This window comes from Dendropsophus ebraccatus, chromosome 9, assembly GCF_027789765.1.
Source record: "Dendropsophus ebraccatus isolate aDenEbr1 chromosome 9, aDenEbr1.pat, whole genome shotgun sequence".
Lineage (NCBI taxonomy): Eukaryota > Metazoa > Chordata > Amphibia > Anura > Hylidae > Dendropsophus > Dendropsophus ebraccatus.
Window position 1 is genome coordinate 8,461,073 of NC_091462.1, and position 22,113 is coordinate 8,483,185.

Sequence of the window (22,113 nt, forward strand, 5' to 3'; positions counted from 1 at the left end):
CCCTTTATTATTCAAAAAAATCCTTGTCACCTGCTGGGGTTCCCTATGGGTAACGTTGGTTGGGGGCCCACTCAGCCTCACTTGCCCCCCCTAGGCTGAACCCCTAGCTAAGCCCCTGGTGGATACAGTGATGAGGGTATATTCAGGAGTAGTGGATACAGTGATGAGGGTATATTCAGGAGTAGTGGATACAGTGATGAGGGTATATTCAGGAGTAGTGGATACAGTGATGAGGGTATATTCAGGAGTAGTGGATACAGTGATGAGGGTGCTCTCAGGAGTAGTGGATACAGTGATGAGGGTGCTCTCAGGAGTAGTGGATACAGTGATGAGGGTACTCTCAGGAGTAGTGGATACAGTGATCAGGGTACGCTTAGGAGTCGTAGATACAGAGATGATAGAACTATAAGGAGTAGTAGATACAGTGATCAGGGTACGCTTAGGAGTCGTAGATACAGAGATGATAGAACTATAAGGAGTAGTAGATACAGTGATGAGGGTGCTCTCAGGAGTAGTAGATACAGTGATGAGGGTATATTCAGGAGTAGTAGATACAGTGATGAGGGTGCTCTCAGGAGTAGTGGATACAGTGATGAGGGTACTCTCAGGAGTAGTGGATACAGTGATGAGGGTACTCTCAGGAGTAGTAGATACAGTGATCAGGGTATATTCAGGAGTAGTAGATACAGTGATCAGGGTATATTCAGGAGTAGTAGATACAGTGATCAGGGTATATTCAGGAGTAGTAGATACAGTGATCAGGGTACGCTTAGGAGTCGTAGATACAGAGATGATAGAACTATAAGGAATAGTAGATACAGTGATGAGGGTATACTCAGGAGTAGTAGATACAGTGATGAGGGTACTCTCAGGAGTAGTAGATACAGTGATGAGGGTGCTCTCAGTAGTAGTAGATACAAAGTAAGTCGTACTCTCAGTAGTAGTGGATACAGCGATGAGGGTACCGTCAGGAGTTGTAGATACAGTGATGAGGGTGCTCTCAGTAGTAGTAGATACAGTGATGAGGGTACTCTCAGGAGTAGTAGATACAGTGATGTGAGTACTCTCAGGAGTAGTGGATAAAGTGATGAGGGTACTCTCAGGAGTAGTAGATACAGTGATGAGGGTATTCTCAGTAGTAGTAGATACAGTGATGAGGGTACTCTCAGGAGTAGTAGATACAGTGATGAGGGTACCCTCAGGAGTAGTAGATACAGTGATGAGGGTACCCTCAGGAGTAGTAGATACAGTGATGAGGGTACTCTCAGGAGTAGTAGATACAGTGATGAGGGTACCCTCAGGAGTAGTAGATACAGTGATGAGGGTACCCTCAGGAGTAGTAGATACAGTGATGAGGGTACTCTCAGGAGTAGTAGATACAGTGATGAGGGTACCCTCAGGAGTAGTAGATACAGTGATGAGGGTACCCTCAGGAGTAGTAGATACAGAGTAAGCCGTACTCTCAGTAGTTATACATACTCCGCTGTACTTCCTGTGAGGTTTATCCCTGTAATCCATTATACTCAGTTCTTGCCAAAAACAAGAAAAGCAGAAAACATGCTGTGACCTCCTCAGGGCTACAGCCAGGGGTGAGGATGGTTAACCCCCTCATGCCCTCCGGGTATCATACACTCACTTACCGGCACTCTCTTGGTGGGGATGGACTCTTTGCTGAAGAAACCCTTCACTCCGGACTTTTTTTCTGGGGGAGAAACAAGAAATGGGTCATCACTGGGCACCGACATCTTTCTGCAGAGCTGCACTCAGTCCTCATCCCCAGGTCTCCCTGACCCGCTCCTCCTCCTGTCCTGCTGGGTGCAGCACCTCCTGGATCCTCCACTATTAACCCTTCCTGACCAGACTCCCAGAACAAGCTCAACCCTTCCTGATACCAGAGAGTAATAGATTGTATATACCTGTCCTACAGTCACCTCCCCCCCCCAGTCTGACATGGCTGATACCAGAGAGTAATAGATTGTATATACCTGTCCTACAGTCACCCCTCCCCCCCCCCCCCCCCGCCTGACATGGCTGATACCAGAGAGTAATAGATTGTGTATACCTGTCCTACAGTCACCTCCCCCCCCCCAGCCTGTCATGGCTGATACCAGAGAGTAATAGATTGTATATACCTGTCCTACAGTCACCTCCCCCCCCTCCCCAGCCTGACATGGCTGATACCAGACAGTAATAGATTGTATATACCTGTCCTACAGTCACCTCTCCCCCCCCCCCCAGCCTGACATGGCTGATACCAGAGAGTAATAGATTGTATATACCTGTCCTACAGTCACCTCCCCCCCCAGCCTGACATGGCTGATACCAGAGAGTAATAGATTGTGTATACCTGTCCTACAGTCACCCCCCCCCCCCAGCCTGACATGGCTGATACCAGACAGTAATAGATTGTATATACCTGTCCTACAGTCACCTGCCCCCCCCCCCCCCCCAGCCTGACATGGCTGATACCAGAGAGTAATAGATTGTATATACCTGTATACACCCCCCTCACCCAGCCTGACATGGCTGATACCAGAGAGTAATAGATTGTATATACCTGCCCTACAGTCACCTCCCCCCCCAGCCTGACATGGCTGATACTAGAGAGTAATAGATTGTATATACCTATCCTACAGTCACCCCCCCCCCCCCCCCCAGTCTGACATGGATGATACCAGAGAGTAATAGATTGTATATACCTATCCTACAGTCACCCCCCCCCCCTTCCCCAGCCTGACATGGCTGATACCAGAGAGTAATAGATTGTATATACCTGTCCTACAGTCACCTGCCCCCCCCAGCCTGACATGGCTGATACCAGAGAGTAATAGATTGTGTATACCTGTCCCTACAGTCACCCCCCCCCCAGCCTGACATGGCTGATACCAGACAGTAATAGATTGTATATACCTGTCCTACAGTCACCTGCCCCCCCCCCCAGCCTGACATGGCTGATACCAGAGAGTAATAGATTGTATATACCTGTATACACCCCCCTCCCCAGCCTGACATGGCTGATACCAGAGAGTAATAGATTGTATATACCTGCCCTACAGTCACCTCCCCCCCCAGCCTGACATGGCTGATACCAGAGAGTAATAGATTGTATATACCTGTCCTACAGTCACCCCCCCCCCCCCAGCCTGACATGGCTGATACCAGAGAGTAATAGATTGTATATACCTGTCCTACAGTCACCCCCCCCCCTTCCCCAGCCTGACATGGCTGATACCAGAGAGTAATAGATTGTATATACCTGTCCTACAGTCACCCCCCCCCCCCAGCCTGACATGGCTGATACCAGAGAGTAATAGATTGTATATGCCTGTCCTACAGTCACCCCCCCCCCCCCAGCCTGACATGGCTGATACTAGAGAGTAATAGATTGTATATACCTATCCTACAGTCACCCCCCCCCCCAGTCTGACATGGATGATACCAGAGAGTAATAGATTGTATATACCTATCCTACAGTCACCCCCCCCCCTTCCCCAGCCTGACATGGCTGATACCAGAGAGTAATAGATTGTATATACCTGTCCTACAGTCACCTGCCCCCCCCCCCCCCAGCCTGACATGGCTGATACCAGAGAGTAATAGATTGTATATACCTGTCCTACACCCCCCCCCCCCCAGTCTGACATGGCTGATACCAGAGAGTAATAGATTGTATATACCTGTCCTACAGTCACCTCCCCCCCCAGCCTGACATGGCTGATACCAGAGAGTAATAGATTGTATATACCTGTCCTACAGTCACCTCCCTAACTTAGATGTAACTTGGTTGTGCTGTTCCTTAAAATAATTTCCCTCTTTCCTTAGAATTTACTGTCCCTTTAACTTTATTGGAAGTAAATACAGTGTTGCCTTGGATTAGGAGCATAATTCGTTCCGGGACGGCGCTTGTAATCCAAATCCACTCTTAAACCAAAGCAAATTTTCCCATAACAAATCATAGAAATGCAGACAATTGGTTCCACACCTCAAATATAATGATTTATTATTCTGAATAACACGTAAAACAGATGAAACAAAGATTCAGAAACAGCAGAATGTGTGATATATAAGTTACTGTGCAGTAATGGAGAGGATGGGAAACACAAGGGCGGACAGAGACTGCAGGGGGCATGAAGGAATGAGCAGGGCAGATGTGGGCACATACATGCAGCGCTCTCTGTCCAGGGAGAGAGGGGTTACAGCTATGGAGAGATTACCTCCACCGTCCTGTCCCTTGATGTAAGCCCCAGCCTGAAGTGGATCTGCTAGGATTTGGAAGGTGAGGGAGACTTCCTGGGTCAGAGTACAGGGCTGTAGACCCCGCTATGCAGACCATGCCCCTCCTCCACTCGCCCTACAACCCAGTACAGGGAGCTCTTAAACCAAAGCAATGCTCTTAAACCAAGTCACAATTTTGAAAAACTGTGAGCTCTTAAACCAAAACGCTCTTAAACCAAGTTACTCTTAAACCAAAGTACCACTGTATTCTCTTTTTTTATGAATGAATCTCCATTGGATGCTCGCCCCCTGGTGGTCACTGGATGTATCTCCCAGACACAGCGCTCGCCCTGTCTCTCCAGAATCAGACATTTCTCCTAAAAGGAAATGTTCCTATTTGGCCACGTGGCGACATTTAAGGCCCTATCACACAGAACAATTATTGACCGTATTCGTCCGTTACGGCCGATAATCACCCTTTGAACGATGTCAGCTGATCAATGCTACGTTTGTCTTTAAGCATGTTGAAAGCTAAATGACTGTGATAGCAGCGATCTGCTCCGTGGAATAGGAGCGGCGGCAACAGACCACAGCTATGCTCTATGGGCTGCCCGGAAAATCCAGCGATCACCCGGGCAGCGCCTCCCCCCCCCCCCCCCCCCCCCCCTCCGCACTCACCTGCTCGCAGCCGGCGCGTGTAATAACGGTTGCAGCGAGCAGGGAACAAGGAGCACACGACCACTGACAGCGCTCGATTGCTCCTCTCAGTCGCCCCGTGGAATAGCGGCTTTACAGCGTCCCATGTTGTATTGGGGTCACATTGCAACACGCCAGAAATGATAGAGGAGTGAATCATTGCGCGGCTCCTTTAAGAGATAATATCCTGTAATATCGGGGTTTATTGTCGGGTGACATTTGGCGCTGAGATTCCGCAGATCTCCAGAGGATAAGAGATAAAAGAAGGTCAGCGGCACCAGAATATGGCGGCTCTCGTCCTCATACCAGGGCACAAAGCATCACTAATAGACGTATATATATATATATATATATATATATATATATATATATATGGACATGTATATGTATATAATAGGGACATGTAATGTATATAATAGGGACATGTCATGTATATAATAGGGACATGTAATGTATATAATAGGGACATGTAATGTATATAATAGGGACATGTAATGTATATGTACATAATAGGGACATGTAATGTATATAATAGGGACATGTAATGTATATAATAGGGACATGTAATGTATATAATAGGGACATGTAATGTATATAATAGGGACATGTAATGTATATAATAGGGACATGTAATGTGTATAATAGGGACATGTAATGTATATAATAGGGACATGTAATGTATATAATAGGGACATGTAATGTATATGTATATAATAGGGACATGTAATGTATATAATAGGGACATGTAATGTATATGTATATAATAGGGACATGTAATGTATATAATAGGGACATGTAATGTGTATAATAGGGACATGTAATGTATATAATAGGGACATGTAATGTATATAATAGGGACATGTAATGTGTATAATAGGGACATGTAATGTATATAATAGGGACATATAATGTATAGAATAGGGACATGTAATGTATATAATAGGGACATGTAATATATAATAGGGACATGTAATGTATATGTATATAATAGGGACATGTAATGTATATAATAGGGACATGTAATGTATATAATAGGGACATGTAATGTATATAATAGGGACATGTAATGTGTATAATAGGGACATGTAATGTATATAATAGGGACATGTAATGTGTATAATAGGGACATGTAATGTATATAATAGGGACATGTAATGTATATGTATATAATAGGGACATGTAATGTATATAATAGGGACATGTAATGTATATGTATATAATAGGGACATGTAATGTATATAATAGGGACATGTAATGTATATGTATATAATAGGGACATGTAATGTATATAATAGGGACATGTAATGTGTATAATAGGGACATGTAATGTATATAATAGGGACATGTAATGTGTATAATAGGGACATGTAATGTATATAATAGGGACATGTAATGTATATGTATATAATAGGGACATGTAATGTATATAATAGGGACATGTAATGTATATGTATATAATAGGGACATGTAATGTATATAATAGGGACATGTAATGTATATAATAGGGACATGTAATGTATATAATAGGGACATGTAATGTATATAATAGGGACATGTAATGTGTATAATAGGGACATGTAATGTATATAATAGGGACATATAATGTATATAATAGGGACATGTAATGTATATAATAGGGACATGTAATATATAATAGGGACATGTAATGTATATGTATATAATAGGGACATGTAATGTATATAATAGGGACATGTAATGTATATAATAGGGACATGTAATGTATATAATAGGGACATGTAATGTGTATAATAGGGACATGTAATGTATATAATAGGGACATGTAATGTGTATAATAGGGACATGTAATGTATATAATAGGGACATGTAATGTATATAATAGGGACATGTAATGTGTATAATAGGGACATGTAATGTATATAATAGGGACATATAATATATATAATAGGGACATGTAATGTATATAATAGGGACATGTAATGTATATAATAGGGACATGTAATGTATATAATAGGGACATATAATATATATAATAGGGACATGTAATGTATATGTATATAATAGGGACATATAATGTATATAATAGGGACATGTAATGTATATGTATATAATAGGGACATGTCATGTATATAATAGGGCCATGTAATGTATATGTATATAATAGGGACATGTAATGTATATAATAGGGACATGTAATGTATATGTATATAATAGGGACATGTAATGTATATAATTGGGACATGTAATGTATACGTATATAATAGGGACATGTAATGTATATAATTGGGACATGTAATGTATATAATAGGGACATGTAATGTATATAATAGGGACATGTAATGTATATGTATATAATAGGGACATGTAATGTATATAATAGGGACATGTAATGTATATAATAGGGACATGTAATGTATATAATAGGGACATGTAATGTATATGTATATAATAGGGACATGTAATGTATATAATAGGGACATGTAATGTATATGTATATAATAGGGACATGTAATGTATATAATAGGGACATGTAATGTGTATAATAGGGACATGTAATGTATATAATAGGGACATGTAATGTATATAATAGGGACATGTAATGTGTATAATAGGGACATGTAATGTATATAATAGGGACATATAATATATATAATAGGGACATGTAATGTATATAATAGGGACATGTAATGTATATAATAGGGACATATAATATATATAATAGGGACATGTAATGTATATAATAGGGACATGTAATGTATATAATAGGGACATATAATATATATAATAGGGACATGTAATGTATATGTATATAATAGGGACATATAATGTATATAATAGGGACATGTAATGTATATGTATATAATAGGGACATGTCATGTATATAATAGGGCCATGTAATGTATATGTATATAATAGGGACATGTAATGTATATAATAGGGACATGTAATGTATATGTATATAATAGGGACATGTAATGTATATAATTGGGACATGTAATGTATACGTATATAATAGGGACATGTAATGTATATAATTGGGACATGTAATGTATATAATAGGGACATGTAATGTATATAATAGGGACATATAATGTATATAATAGGGACATGTCATGTATATAATAGGGACATGTAATGTATATAATAGGGACATATAATGTATATAATAGGGACATGTAATGTATATAATTGGGACATGTAATGTATATAATAGGGACATATAATGTATATAATAGGGACATATAATGTATATGATAGGGACATGTAATGTATATGTATATAATAGGGACATGTAATGTATATAATAGGGACATGTAATGTATATGTATATAATAGGGACATGTAATGTATATAATAGGGACATGTCATGTATATAATAGGGACATGTAATGTATATGTATATAATAGGGACATGTAATGTCTATAATAGGGACATGTAATGTATATAATAGGGACATGTCATGTATATAATAGGGACATGTAATGTATATGTATATAATAGGGACATGTAATGTCTATAATAGGGACATGTAATGTATATAATAGGGACATGTAATGTATATGTATACAATAGGGACATGTCATGTATATAATAGGGACATGTAATGTATATAATAGGGACATGTAATGTATATAATAGGGACATATAATGTATATAATAGGGACATGTAATGTATATAATAGGGACATATAATGTATATAATAGGGACATGTAATGTGTATAATAGGGACATATAATGTATATAATAGGGACATGTAATGTATATAATAGGGACATGTAATGTGTATAATAGGGACATATAATGTATATAATAGGGACATGTAATGTATATAATAGGGACATATAATGTATATAATAGGGACATTTAATGTATATGTATATAATAGGGACATGTAATGTATATAATAGGGACATGTAATATATAATAGGGACATGTAATGTATACGTATATAATAGGGACATGTAATGTATATAATAGGGACATGTCATGTATATAATAGGGACATGTAATGTATATAATAGGGGCATGTAATGTATATAATAGGGACATGTAATGTATATGTATATAATAGGGACATATAATGTATATAATAGGGACATGTAATGTATATAATAGGGACATGTAATGTATATGTATAGAATAGGGTCACGTAATGTATATGTATATAATAGGGACATATAATGTATATAATAGGGACGTGTAATGTATATAATAGGGACATGTAATGTATATAATAGGGACATGTAATGTATATGTATATAATAGGGACATGTAATGTATATAATAGGGACATGTAATGTGTATAATAGGGACATGTAATGTATATAATAGGGACATATAATATATATAATAGGGACATGTAATGTATATGTATATAATAGGGACATGTCATGTATATAATAGGGACATGTAATGTATATAATAGGGACATGTAATGTATATAATAGGGACCTATAATGTATATAATAGGGACATGTAATGTATATAATAGGGACATATAATGTATATGTATATAATAGGGACATGTAATGTATATAATAGGGAAATGTAATGTATATGTATATAATAGGGACATGTAATGTATATAATAGGGAAATGTAATGTATATGTATATAATAAGGACATGTAATGTATATAATAGGGACATGTAATGTATATAATAGGGACATGTAATGTGTATAATAGGGACATATAATGTATATAATAGGGACATGTAATGTATATAATAGGGACATATAATGTATATAATAGGGACATTTAATGTATATGTATATAATAGGGACATGTAATGTATATAATAGGGACATGTCATGTATATAATAGGGACATGTCATGTATATAATAGGGGCATGTAATGTATATGTATATAATAGGGACATATAATGTATATAATAGGGACATGTAATGTATATAATAGGGACATGTAATGTATATAATAGGGACATGTAATGTATATGTATAGAATAGGGTCACGTAATGCATATAATAGGGACGTGTAATGTATATAATAGGGACATGTAATGTATATGTATATAATAGGGATATGTAATGTAAATGTATATAATAGGGATATGTAATGTATATGTATATTATAGGGACATGTAATGTATATAATAGGGACATGTAATGTATATGTATAGAATAGGGACAGGTCATGTATATGTATATAATAGGGACATGTCATGTATATGTATAGAATAGGGACATGTAATGTATATAATAGGGACATGTCATGTATATAATAGGGACATGTAATGTATATAATAGGGACATGTAATGTATATAATAGGGACATGTAATGTATATGTATATAATAGGGGCATGTAATGTATATGTATATAATAGGGACATGTAATGTATATAATAGGGACATGTAATGTATATAATAGGGACATGTAATGTATATAATAGGGACATATAATGTATATAATAGTGACATGTAATGTATATAATAGGGACATGTAATGTATATGTATATAATAGGGACATGTAATGTATATAATAGGAACATGTAATGTATATAATAGGGACATATAATGTATATAATAGGGACATATAATGTATATGTATATAATAGGGGCATGTAATGTATATGTATATAATAGGGACATGTAATGTATATAATAGGGACATGTAATGTATATAATAGGGACATATAATGTATACAATAGGGACATGTAATGTATACAATAGGGACATGTAATGTATATAATAGGGACATGTAATGTATATGTATATAATAGGTGTGTTTCAGTCAGTAAAGTGTGTGTCAGTCGGTAAGGTGTGTGTGTGTGTGTCAGTCAGTAAGGTGTGTGTGCCAATCAGTAAGGTGTGTGTGTCAATCAGTAACGTGTGTGCGTCAGTCAGTAAATAGTGTATGAGTGTGTCAGTCAGTAATGTGTGTGTGTGTCAGTAAGTAATGTATGTAGGTGTGTTTCAGTCAGTAAAATGTGTGTCAGTAAGGTGTGTGTGTGTGTGTCAGTCAGTAAGATGTGTGTGTCAGTCAGTAAGGTGTGTGTGTGTGTGTGTCAGTAATGTGTGTGTGTGCATGTGTCAGTCAGTAATGTGTGTGTGTTAGTCAGTAATGTGTGTGTGTGCATGTGTCAGTCAGTAATGTGTGTGTGTTAGTCAGTAATGTGTGTGTGTGTGTGTGTGTGAGTCAGTAATGTGTGTGTGCATGTCTCACTCAGTAATGTTTGTATGTGTGTGTCAGTAATGTGTGTATGTGTGTGTCAGTCAGTAATGTGTGTGTCAGTCAGTAATGTGTGTGTGTGTGTGTGTGTGTGTGTGTCATTAAGTGTATGTGTCAGTAATGTGTTTTTTAGTCAGTAATGTGTGTGTGTGTGTGTGTGTGTGTGATAAAGTGTATGTTTCAGTAATGTGTGTGTCATTGTGTGTTTGTGTATGTTAGTGTTGTCAAGTGATTGTGTACAGTGTGTGGATGGATGAGGGGCCCGCTAAGACTCTGTCCCACAAAAGCCCACAAAAAAATGGAACCGGCCCTGATTGATGTCTCTGTGCCTCTCTATCAGTCTCTGTATCTATCAGTCTCTGTATCTCTCTATCAGTCTCTGTACCTCTCTATCACTCTCTGTATCTATCAGTCTCTGTATCTATCACTCTCTGTATCTCTCTATCAGTCTCTGTATCACTCCCTGTATCTATCAGTCTCTGTATCTATCAGTCTCTGTATCTCTCTATCAGTCTCTGTATCTATCAGTCTCTGTATCTCTCTATCACTCTCTGTATCAGTCTCTGTATCTATCAGTCTCTGTATCAGTCTCTGTATCTCTCTATCACTCTCTGTATCAGTCTCTGTATCTATCAGTCTCTGTATCAGTCTCTGTATCAGTCTCTGTATCACTCTCTGTATCTATCAGTCTCTGTATCTATCAGTCTCTGTATCTATCACTCTCTGTATCTATCACTCTCTGTATCTCTCTATCAGTCTCTGTAGCTATCAGTCTCTGTATCACTCTCTGTATCTATCAGTCTCTGTATCTATCAGTCTCTGTATCACTCTCTGTATCTATCAGTCTCTGTATCTATCAGTCTCTGTATCACTCTCTGTATCTATCAGTCTCTGTATCTATCAGTCTCTGTATCTATCAGTCTCTGTATCTATCAGTCTCTGTATCTATCAGTCTCTGTATCTATCAGTCTCTGTATCAGTCTCTGTATCTATCAGTCTCTGTATCTATCAGTCTCTGTATCTATCAGTCTCTGTATCACTCTCTGTATCTATCAGTCTCTGTATCTATCAGTCTCTGTATCTATCAGTCTCTGTATCTATCAGTCTCTGTATCACTCTCTGTATCTATCAGTCTCTGTATCTATCAGTCTCTGTATCACTCTCTGTATCTATCACTCTCTGTATCTATTAGTCTCTGTATCTATCAGTCTCTGTATCAGTCTCTGTATCTATCAGTCTCTGTATCTATCAGTCTCTGTATCTCTCTATCAGTCTCTGTATCTATCAGTCTCTGTATCTCTCTATCAGTCTCTGTATCTATCAGTCTCTGTATCTATCAGTCTCTGTATCTCTCTGTCAGTCTCTGTATCTCTCTATCAGTCTCTGTATCTATCAGTCTCTGTATCTCTCTATCAGTCTCTGTATCTCTCTATCAGTCTCTGTATCTATCAGTCTCTGTATCTCTCTATCAGTCTCTGTATCTATCAGTCTCTGTATCTATCAGTCTCTGTATCTCTCTATCAGTCTCTGTATCTCTCTGTCAGTCTCTGTATCTCTCTATCAGTCTCTGTATCTATCAGTCTCTGTATCTATCAGTCTCTGTATCTATCAGTCTCTGTATCTCTCTATCAGTCTCTGTATCTCTCTATCAGTCTCTGTATCTATCAGTCTCTGTATCTTTCAGTCTCTGTATCTATCAGTCTCTGTATCTCTCTATCAGTCTCTGTATCTCTCTGTCAGTCTCTGTATCTCTCTATCAGTCTCTGTATCTCTCTATCAGTCTCTGTATCTATCAGTCTCTGTATCTGTAGGTTTCTATAATGTTTCAGTATTTGGTCTCATTGTACAGTTAGTGACTTTCTTCTTCCAACAGCCCCCCCCCCCCCCATCTATCTTCAGATCGGTGGTCTCATCCTCCCGCAGGACCCCCTACCCCCTGTCTCCCCTCAGATCGGCGGTCTGTTCTTCCCCCCAGGACCCCCCATTTCCCCTCAGATCGGCGGTCTCATCCTCCCTCCAGGACCCCCTACCCCCTGTCTCCCCTCAGATCGGCGGTCTGTTCTTCCCCCCAGGACCCCCCATTTCCCCTCAGATCGGCGGTCTCATCCTCCCTCCAGGACCCCCTACCCCCTGTCTCCCCTCAGATCGGCGGTCTGTTCCTCCCCCCAGGACCCCCCATTTCCCCTCAGATCGGTGGTCTCATCCTCCCTCCAGGACCCCCTACCCCCTGTCTCCCCTCAGATTGGCGGTCTTGTCCTCCCCCCAGGACCCCCCATTTCCCCTCAGATCGGCGGTCTCATCCTCCCCCCAGGACCCCTTACCCTCTCCCCCTGTCTCTTCTCAGATTGGTGGTCTCATCCTCCCCCCAGGACCCCTTACCCTTTCCCCCTGTCTCCCCTCAGATTGGCGGTCTTGTCCTCCCCCCAGGACTCCCCATTTCCCCTCAGATCGGCGGTCTCATCCTCCCCCCAGGACCCCTTACCCTCTCCCCCTGTCTCCCCTCAGATTGGTGGTCTCATCCTCCCCCCAGGACCCCTTACCCTCTCCCCCTGTCTCCCCTCAGATTGGTGGTCTCATCCTCCCCCCAGGACCCCCTACCCCCTTCATCTCAGGGCCCCCTCCCCCGCTGGCGGTCGGTCCTCCTCGGTGCAGTGTTATTGACGGCGCCATCATTCTCCTGTCAGGCTATAATAACAGTTCATGGAGCGAGTATATAGGATAATCTATAATCTGCAGTTTATCAGGTCGTAAAGCAGGAATTGACCGACCATTAAGCTGTTCTGTACGAGGACGGGAGATCGGCGGCGGATATAAACCTGTTATCACCCCATAAAGCGGCCGTGTACATCGCCCCCTCCGCCTCACATCAGCCAATAATCTGATGGATTCTACTGCCTGTACTTATGGGGATGGAGGATGATGGAGAACTGCAGCCTGAGGGAATGGGGTCCAGTCCAACACCACCTCGAAGCCCCATAGACGTCAATGGGGTCCCCTGTCCTCGGGGGCATGATCCAATGTGTCTTCTCCCAGTGAGCCGCATGCTGGTGGTTTACTGTCCCAGACACATCCACGGACCCCCGAGATCAGGGACGGGGAACCTTCATCCCTCCGGCAGCTACTAAACTACAATTCCCTTGGCTATGATGGGAATTGTAGTTCTGCAAGGGGTGGAGGGTTCCCCCATCCCTGATCCAGATGCAGGTGGGCCTGTGACTTTCTTTATATGGAAGGTCGCTGGAGGTGAAAGGTCGCTGGAGATGGTCGGAAAGGCGAAAACCACCAAATCCAGCAAGTTACACAACCAGCCCCAACCAGGAATGGATCATAAATGGCGGAGGTGTGATGGATAAACGTCACTGTGTGAGGGTGCGCGCACACTACGGAATTCCCACGTATAACCCGCTGCGTATTCCGTCGCTCGCACCCCCACGCGGCGGCGCGCATCTCCATCTGTGCCATAGACACTATTGTATGCACGGGCGGATTCTGCATACGGCCGAAAAAAGTGACATGTCAATCCCCGCCGTGTGGGGGTACGAGCGAGGGAATACGCAGCAGGTTATACGTGGGAATTCCGTAGTGTGCACGCACCCTGAAAGTAGAAGAAAAGTGATGGAAGTTTAAGGAAAGACTGAAACTTATAGGGCCTCATTTACTAACAAGGCGGGAAGGACTTCACAGGACAAAACTGAAGGCGACCATCCTATAGCACTGAAGCATTGCTTATTATGTGGGTTGCGGCGGGTAATAAAGGACACGCCCACTTTTAGAAAAAAATTCTGGATTTGTTGGGTATTTGGGAAAATTGTGTCGCACATCTCTAGTTAATATTTCAGAAGACTAAACCGAGGGAAAATAAACAAAAACCTCAACACGTTGGTAAATCAGCTCCAATGGCGTCAAAACTGCGTGTGAGAACAGGATGATGTGAACGCTCCCTTATCCCCAGTCATGTTGTTATTATCAGGAGCAGCAGATCCCAGCGTCATCTGAGCTGTCATCTTCAGCGGACAGCACTGAAGCCGTACAGGATAAATAGCTTACAGCTGTGTCATGTACACGCTCCACTGCAGAGCATCCATGTACTATCATCTCCCCCATATATACACATACGCTCCACTGCAGAGCATCCATGTACTGTCATCTCCCCCACTGTCATCTCCCCCATATACATGCACGCTCCACTGCAGAGCATCCATGTACTGTCATCTCCCCCATATATACACATACGCTCCACTGCAGAGCATCCATGTACTGTCATCTCCCCCACTGTCATCTCCCCCATATACATGCACGCTCCACTGCAGAGCATCCATGTACTGTCATCTCCCCCATATATACACATACGCTCCACTGCAGAGCATCCATGTACTGTCATCTCCCCCATATATACACATACGCTCCACTGCAGAGCATCCATGTACTGTCATCTCCCCCATATACATGCACGCTCCACTGCAGAGCATCCATGTACTGTCATCTCCCCCATATACATGCACGCTCCACTGCAGAGCATCCATGTACTGTCATCTCCCCCATATACATGCACGCTCCACTGCAGAGCATCCATGTACTGTCATCTCCCCCATATACATGCACGCTCCACTGCAGAGCATCCATGTACTGTCATCTCCCCCATATACATGCACGCTCCACTGCAGAGCATCCATGTACTGTCATCTCCCCATATACGTGCACGCTCCACTGCAGAGCATCCATGTACTGTCATCTCTCTTATATACGTGCACGCTCCACTGCAGAGCATCCATGTACTGTCATCTCTCTTATATACGTGCACGCTCCACTGCAGAGCATCCATGTACTGTCATCTCCCCCATATACATGCACGCTCCACTGCAGAGCATCCATGTACTGTCATCTCCCCCATATACATGCACGCTCCACTGCAGAGCATCCATGTACTGTCATCTCTCCATATACGTGCACGCTCCACTGCAGAGCATCCATGTACTGTCATCTCTCTTATATACGTGCACGCTCCACTGCAGAGCATCCATGTACTGTCATCTCTCTTATATACGTGCACGCTCCACTGCAGAGCATCCATGTACTGTCATCTCCCCCATATACATGCACGCTCCACTGCAGAGCATCCATGTACTGTCATCTCCCCCATATACGTGCACGCTCCGCTGCAGAGCATCCATGTACTGTGATCTCTCTTATATACGTGCACGCTCCACTGCAGAGCATCCATGTACTGTCATCTCCCCCATATACATGCACGCTCCACTGCAGAGCATCCATGTACTGTCATCTCTCTTATATACGTGCACGCTCCACTGCAGAGCATCCATGTACTGTGATCTCCCCCATATACGTGCACGCTCCACTGCAGAGCATCCATGTACTGTGATCTCTCATATACGTGCACGCTCCACTGCAGAGCATCCATGTACTGTCATCTCCCCCATATACGTGCACGCTCCACTGCAGAGCATCCATGTACTGTCATCTCTCTTATATACGTGCACGCTCCACTGCAGAGCATCCATGTACTGTCATCTCTCTTATATACGTGCATGCTGCGCTGCAGAGCATCCATGTACTGTCATCTCCCCCATATACGTGCACGCTCCACTGCAGAGCATCCATGTACTGTCATCTCCCCCATATACGTGCACGCTCCACTGCAGAGCATCCATGTACTGTCATCTCCCCCATATACATGCACGCTCCACTGCAGAGCATCCATGTACTGTCATCTCCCCCATATACGTGCACGCTCCACTGCAGAGCATCCATGTACTGTCATCTCCCCCATATACGTGCACGCTCCACTGCAGAGCATCCATGTACTGTCATCTCCCCCATATATACACATACGCTCCACTGCAGAGCATCCATGTACTGTCATCTCCCCCATATATACACATACGCTCCACTGCAGAGCATCCATGTACTGTCATCTCTCTTATATATGTACACGCTCCACTGCAGAGCATCCATGTACTGTCATCTCCCCCATATATACACATACGCTCCACTGCAGAGCATCCATGTACTGTCATCTCCCCCATATATACACATACGCTCCACTGCAGAGCATCCATGTACTGTCATCTCCCCCATATACATGCACGCTCCACTGCAGAGCATCCATGTACTGTCATCTCCCCCATACACGTGCACGCTCTACTGCAGAGCATCCATGTACTGTCATCTCCCCCATATACGTGCACGCTCCACTGCAGAGCATCCATGTACTGTCATCTCCCCCATATACGTGCACGCTCCACTGCAGAGCATCCATGTACTGTCATCTCCCCCATATACGTGCACACTCCACTGCAGAGCATCCATGTACTGTCATCTCCCCCATATACATGCACGCTCCACTGCAGAGCATCCATGTACTGTCATCTCCCCCATATACATGCACGCTCCACTGCAGAGCATCCATGTACTGTCATCTCCCCCATATACGTGCACGCTCCACTGCAGAGCATCCATGTACTGTCATCTCCCCCATATACGTGCACACCCCACTGCAGAGCATCCATGTACTGTGATCTCTCTTATATACGTGCACGCTCCGCTGCAGAGCATCCATGTACTGTGATCTCCCCCATATACGTGCACGCTCCACTGCAGAGCATCCATGTACTGTCATCTCCCCCATATATACACATACGCTCCACTGCAGAGCATCCATGTACTGTCATCTCCCCCATATACGTGCACACTCCACTGCAGAGCATCCATGTACTGTGATCTCCCCCATATACGTGCACGCTCCACTGCAGAGCATCCATGTTCTGTCATCTCTCTTATATACGTGCACGCTCCACTGCAGAGCATCCATGTTCTGTCATCTCTCTTATATACGTGCACGCTCAGCTGCAGAGCATCCTTGTACTGTGATCTCCCCCATATACGTGCACGCTCCACTGCAGAGCATCCATGTTCTGTCATCTCTCTTATATACGTGCACGCTCCACTGCAGAGCATCCATGTTCTGTCATCTCTCTTATATACGTGCACGCTCCGCTGCAGAGCATCCATATACTGTGATCCCCCATATACGTGCACGCTCCACTGCAGAGCATCCATGTACTGTGATCTCTTATATACGTGCATGCTCCACTGCAGAGCATCCATGTACTGTGATCTCTCTTATATACGTGCACGCTCCACTGCAGAGCATCCTTGTACTGTGATCCCCCCATATACGTGCACGCTCCACTGCAGAGCATCCATGTACTGTCATCTCTCTTATATACGTGCACGCTCCACTGCAGAGCATCCATGTACTGTCATCTCCCCCATATACGTGCACGCTCCACTGCAGAGCATCCATGTTCTGTCATCTCTCTTATATACGTGCACGCTCCACTGCAGAGCATCCATGTTCTGTCATCTCTCTTATATACGTGCACGCTCCGCTGCAGAGCATCCATATACTGTGATCCCCCATATACGTGCACGCTCCACTGCAGAGCATCCATGTACTGTGATCTCTTATATACGTGCATGCTCCACTGCAGAGCATCCATGTACTGTGATCTCTCTTATATACGTGCACGCTCCGCTGCAGAGCATCCATATACTGTGATCCCCCATATACGTGCACGCTCCACTGCAGAGCATCCATGTACTGTCATCTCCCCCATATACGTGCACACTCCACTGCAGAGCATCCTTGTACTGTGATCCCCCCATATACGTGCACGCTCCACTGCAGAGCATCCATGTTCTGTCATCTCTCTTATATACGTGCACGCTCCGCTGCAGAGCATCCATGTACTGTGATCTCTCTTATATACGTGCACGCTCCACTGCAGAGCATCCATGTACTGTGATCCCCCCATATACGACGGATAAGTTTGGTCTTTTGAAGGCCCATGGGCATACAACCCTGTATATACTCTATGATAGCAGCCACCAAACTTTCCCGGGACCAGATAAGACTTGTACTGACTGGAGAGTCGTCTTCCTCAGGGTGGATCGGGGAGATGTTTGGATATTATAAGGGTTAATAGTCTGAGCACAGTGAGTGTAGTGTGGGTATAAGGGATGAGCAGGACGCGGCTCCAGGTGCCCCGATAATCAGACACTTTCTTGGCAGCGGGCGCGGCTGCAGCTCTTGGCAGCGGGAGTCCCGTCCATTAGGATTGGCCCTTGTTTCACTGTGATAAAGTAACGTGGTAATTACATTGTACAGCGCCAGATAGATAGTACAGTGCCCAGCAGCAGCACGTCTGGGGTCTATTGTTATCTGGTATCAGCCGCCTCCTGATAGGTCATCTATATGCTGTCTGATTCTGGGAAAGCTGGGTGACCCATCCAAACCGAGCAAACACAGGATCTGGGCACAATAGAAACTGCTACATGACTGATTCAGCTCTGCTACATCTGTCACTGATAACAGGACGGTCACACAGTCCCCTCTATCAGAAAAACATGGCGGCTCATTTTACAAAAACAGCGCCTCTCCTGTCCTCAGTTTGGGTGTGGGGGGTTTGCAGCTCAGATCCATTGAAGTGAATGGAGGTGAATTGTAATACCGCATACAACCTTAGGACAGGGGTGGCACTGTTTTTGCAAGAAATTAGCTTGATAATCCATTTAAACAGTGAGATGCATGGGGACCCCAGTGGAGCCCACAACCCCCAGTGACAGCAGAACTGGGAGCAGGAGATGTTAGATGCTTGTGTTGTAAATGTCTATTATCATATACAGTGTGACATCACCATATACCACGTGACATCATCATATACAGTGTGACATCACCATATACAGTGTGACATCACCATATACCATGTGACATCATCATATACAGTGTGACATCACCATATACAGTGACACCACCATATACAGTGTGACATCACCATATACAGTGTGACATCACCATATACAGTGTGACATCACCATATACCACGTGACATCACCATATACAGTGTGACATCATCATATACAGTGTGACATCACCATATACCATTCACAATCTATGTAATAATGGTGGGCACAGCTGAGATAAATGGCGTCGTTCTAATGGGGTGTTAACAGCTGGTCCTAATTATAAATATCAAACCAAACAGAGAAAAAGCGACACAGCTGTATAAAGTTGCACACCCAGTAATATTAACATATGAAATTGTTTATTAGTACACTAGCAACAGAAACAACAATTAAAACAATTAAAATGGTGGCCAAAGGACACCACACAACTAACATATGTGCCCCCACAATCCCTGGAGCTACATACATTATACCAGGTAGGGAAATACCCACTACAATGGAAATGGGACTTGTAAATCAATAATCATGTAGCAAGCGGACAGTTGTCCAAACCGAATACATAACAAAAGGAGTTACCAGTCTTTGCATATGTACATATATTTGTAAGTCTAGATAGATATACACAAACCAAATCACATAACAAGTCCTCCCTGGTAAACAAGCACCTATACCCTATACAGTGACATCATCATATACAGTGTGACATCACCATATACAGTGACATCATCATATACAGTGACATCATCATATACAGTGTGACATCACCATATACAGTGTGACATCACCCTATACAGTGTGACATCACCATATACAGTGTGACATCACCATATACAGTGTGACATCACCCTATACAGTGACATCATCATATACAGTGTGACATCACCATATACAGTGACATCATCATATACAGTGTGACATCACCCTATACAGTGACATCATCATATACAGTGTGACATCACCATATACAGTGACATCATCATATACAGTGTGACATCACCATATACAGTGTGACATCACCATATACCATGTGACATCATCATATACAGTGTGACATCACCATATACAGTGACATCATCATATACAGTGTGACATCACCATATACAGTGTGACATCACCATATACCATGTGACATCATCATATACAGTGTGACATCACCATATACAGTGACATCATCATATACAGTGTGACATCACCATATACAGTGACATCATCATATACAGTGTGACATCATCATATACAGTGTGACATCACCATATACCATGTGACATCATATACAGTGTGACATCACCATATACAGTGTGACATCATATACAGTGACATCATCATATATAGTGTGACATCACCATATACCATGTGACATCATCATATACAGTGACATCATCATATACAGTGACATCATCATATACAGTGTGACATCACCATATACCGTGTGACATCATCATATACAGTGTGACATCATATACAGTGACATCATCATATATAGTGTGACATCACCATATACAGTGACATCATCATATACAGTGTGACATCACCATATACAGTGACATCATCATATACAGTGTGACATCACCATATACCGTGTGACATCATCATATACAGTGTGACATCATCATATACAGTGTGACATCACCATATACAGTGTGACATTATCATATACAGTGACATCATCATATATAGTGTGACATCACCATATACCATGTGACATCATCATATACAGTGAGATCATCATATACAGTGACATCACCATATACCGTGTGACATCACCATATACAGTGTGACATTATCATATACAGTGACATCATCATATATAGTGTGACATCACCATATACCGTGTGACATCATCATATATAGTGTGACATCACCATATACAGTGACATCATCATATACAGTGTGACATCACCATATACAGTGTGACATCATCATATACAGTGAGATCATTATATACAGTGTGACATCACCATATACCGTGTGACATCACCATATACCGTGTGACATCACCTGCCGCCATAGTAACCACCATAGTGATAATCTGCACCAGTTCCTTCAGCCCCAACAAAATCTCCAACCCATTAATATTTCTGAATTGCCCCGATCGGCACCCTGACCCTGTCACCCCCGGAGAGGAGGCGGGGGGGGGGGGGGGGGGGCTCTACCTGAGGACATGTTGTCGGCTTTGCCTCCTTCTCCCATGGTCGGATCCTGGACGTTCTCCTGGCAGTCTGAGCTCGGACCCCTCCGATCTTCACACTTTTCTGCTTCCAA

At 42.6% G+C, this 22,113-nt stretch overlaps 1 protein-coding gene across 2 annotated transcripts in view; it reads right to left on the reverse strand.

The window, feature by feature from the left end:
* SLC15A2 (solute carrier family 15 member 2) overlaps positions 1-22,113 on the reverse strand; it is a 51,152-nt gene extending 29,039 nt beyond the window's left edge. The window contains exons 1-2 of one of the 2 annotated variants that reach the window (XM_069982461.1): positions 22,005-22,113; positions 1,641-1,702 (exon numbers count right to left, since the gene is read on the reverse strand). In XM_069982461.1, the coding sequence (XP_069838562.1) occupies positions 1,641-1,702; positions 22,005-22,041 (99 nt within the window). In that variant the 5' untranslated portion in view covers positions 22,042-22,113. Of the gene's footprint in view, positions 1-1,640; positions 1,761-22,004 lie in introns of those variants that run through there. The other variant, XM_069982460.1, reaches the window with a different exon arrangement.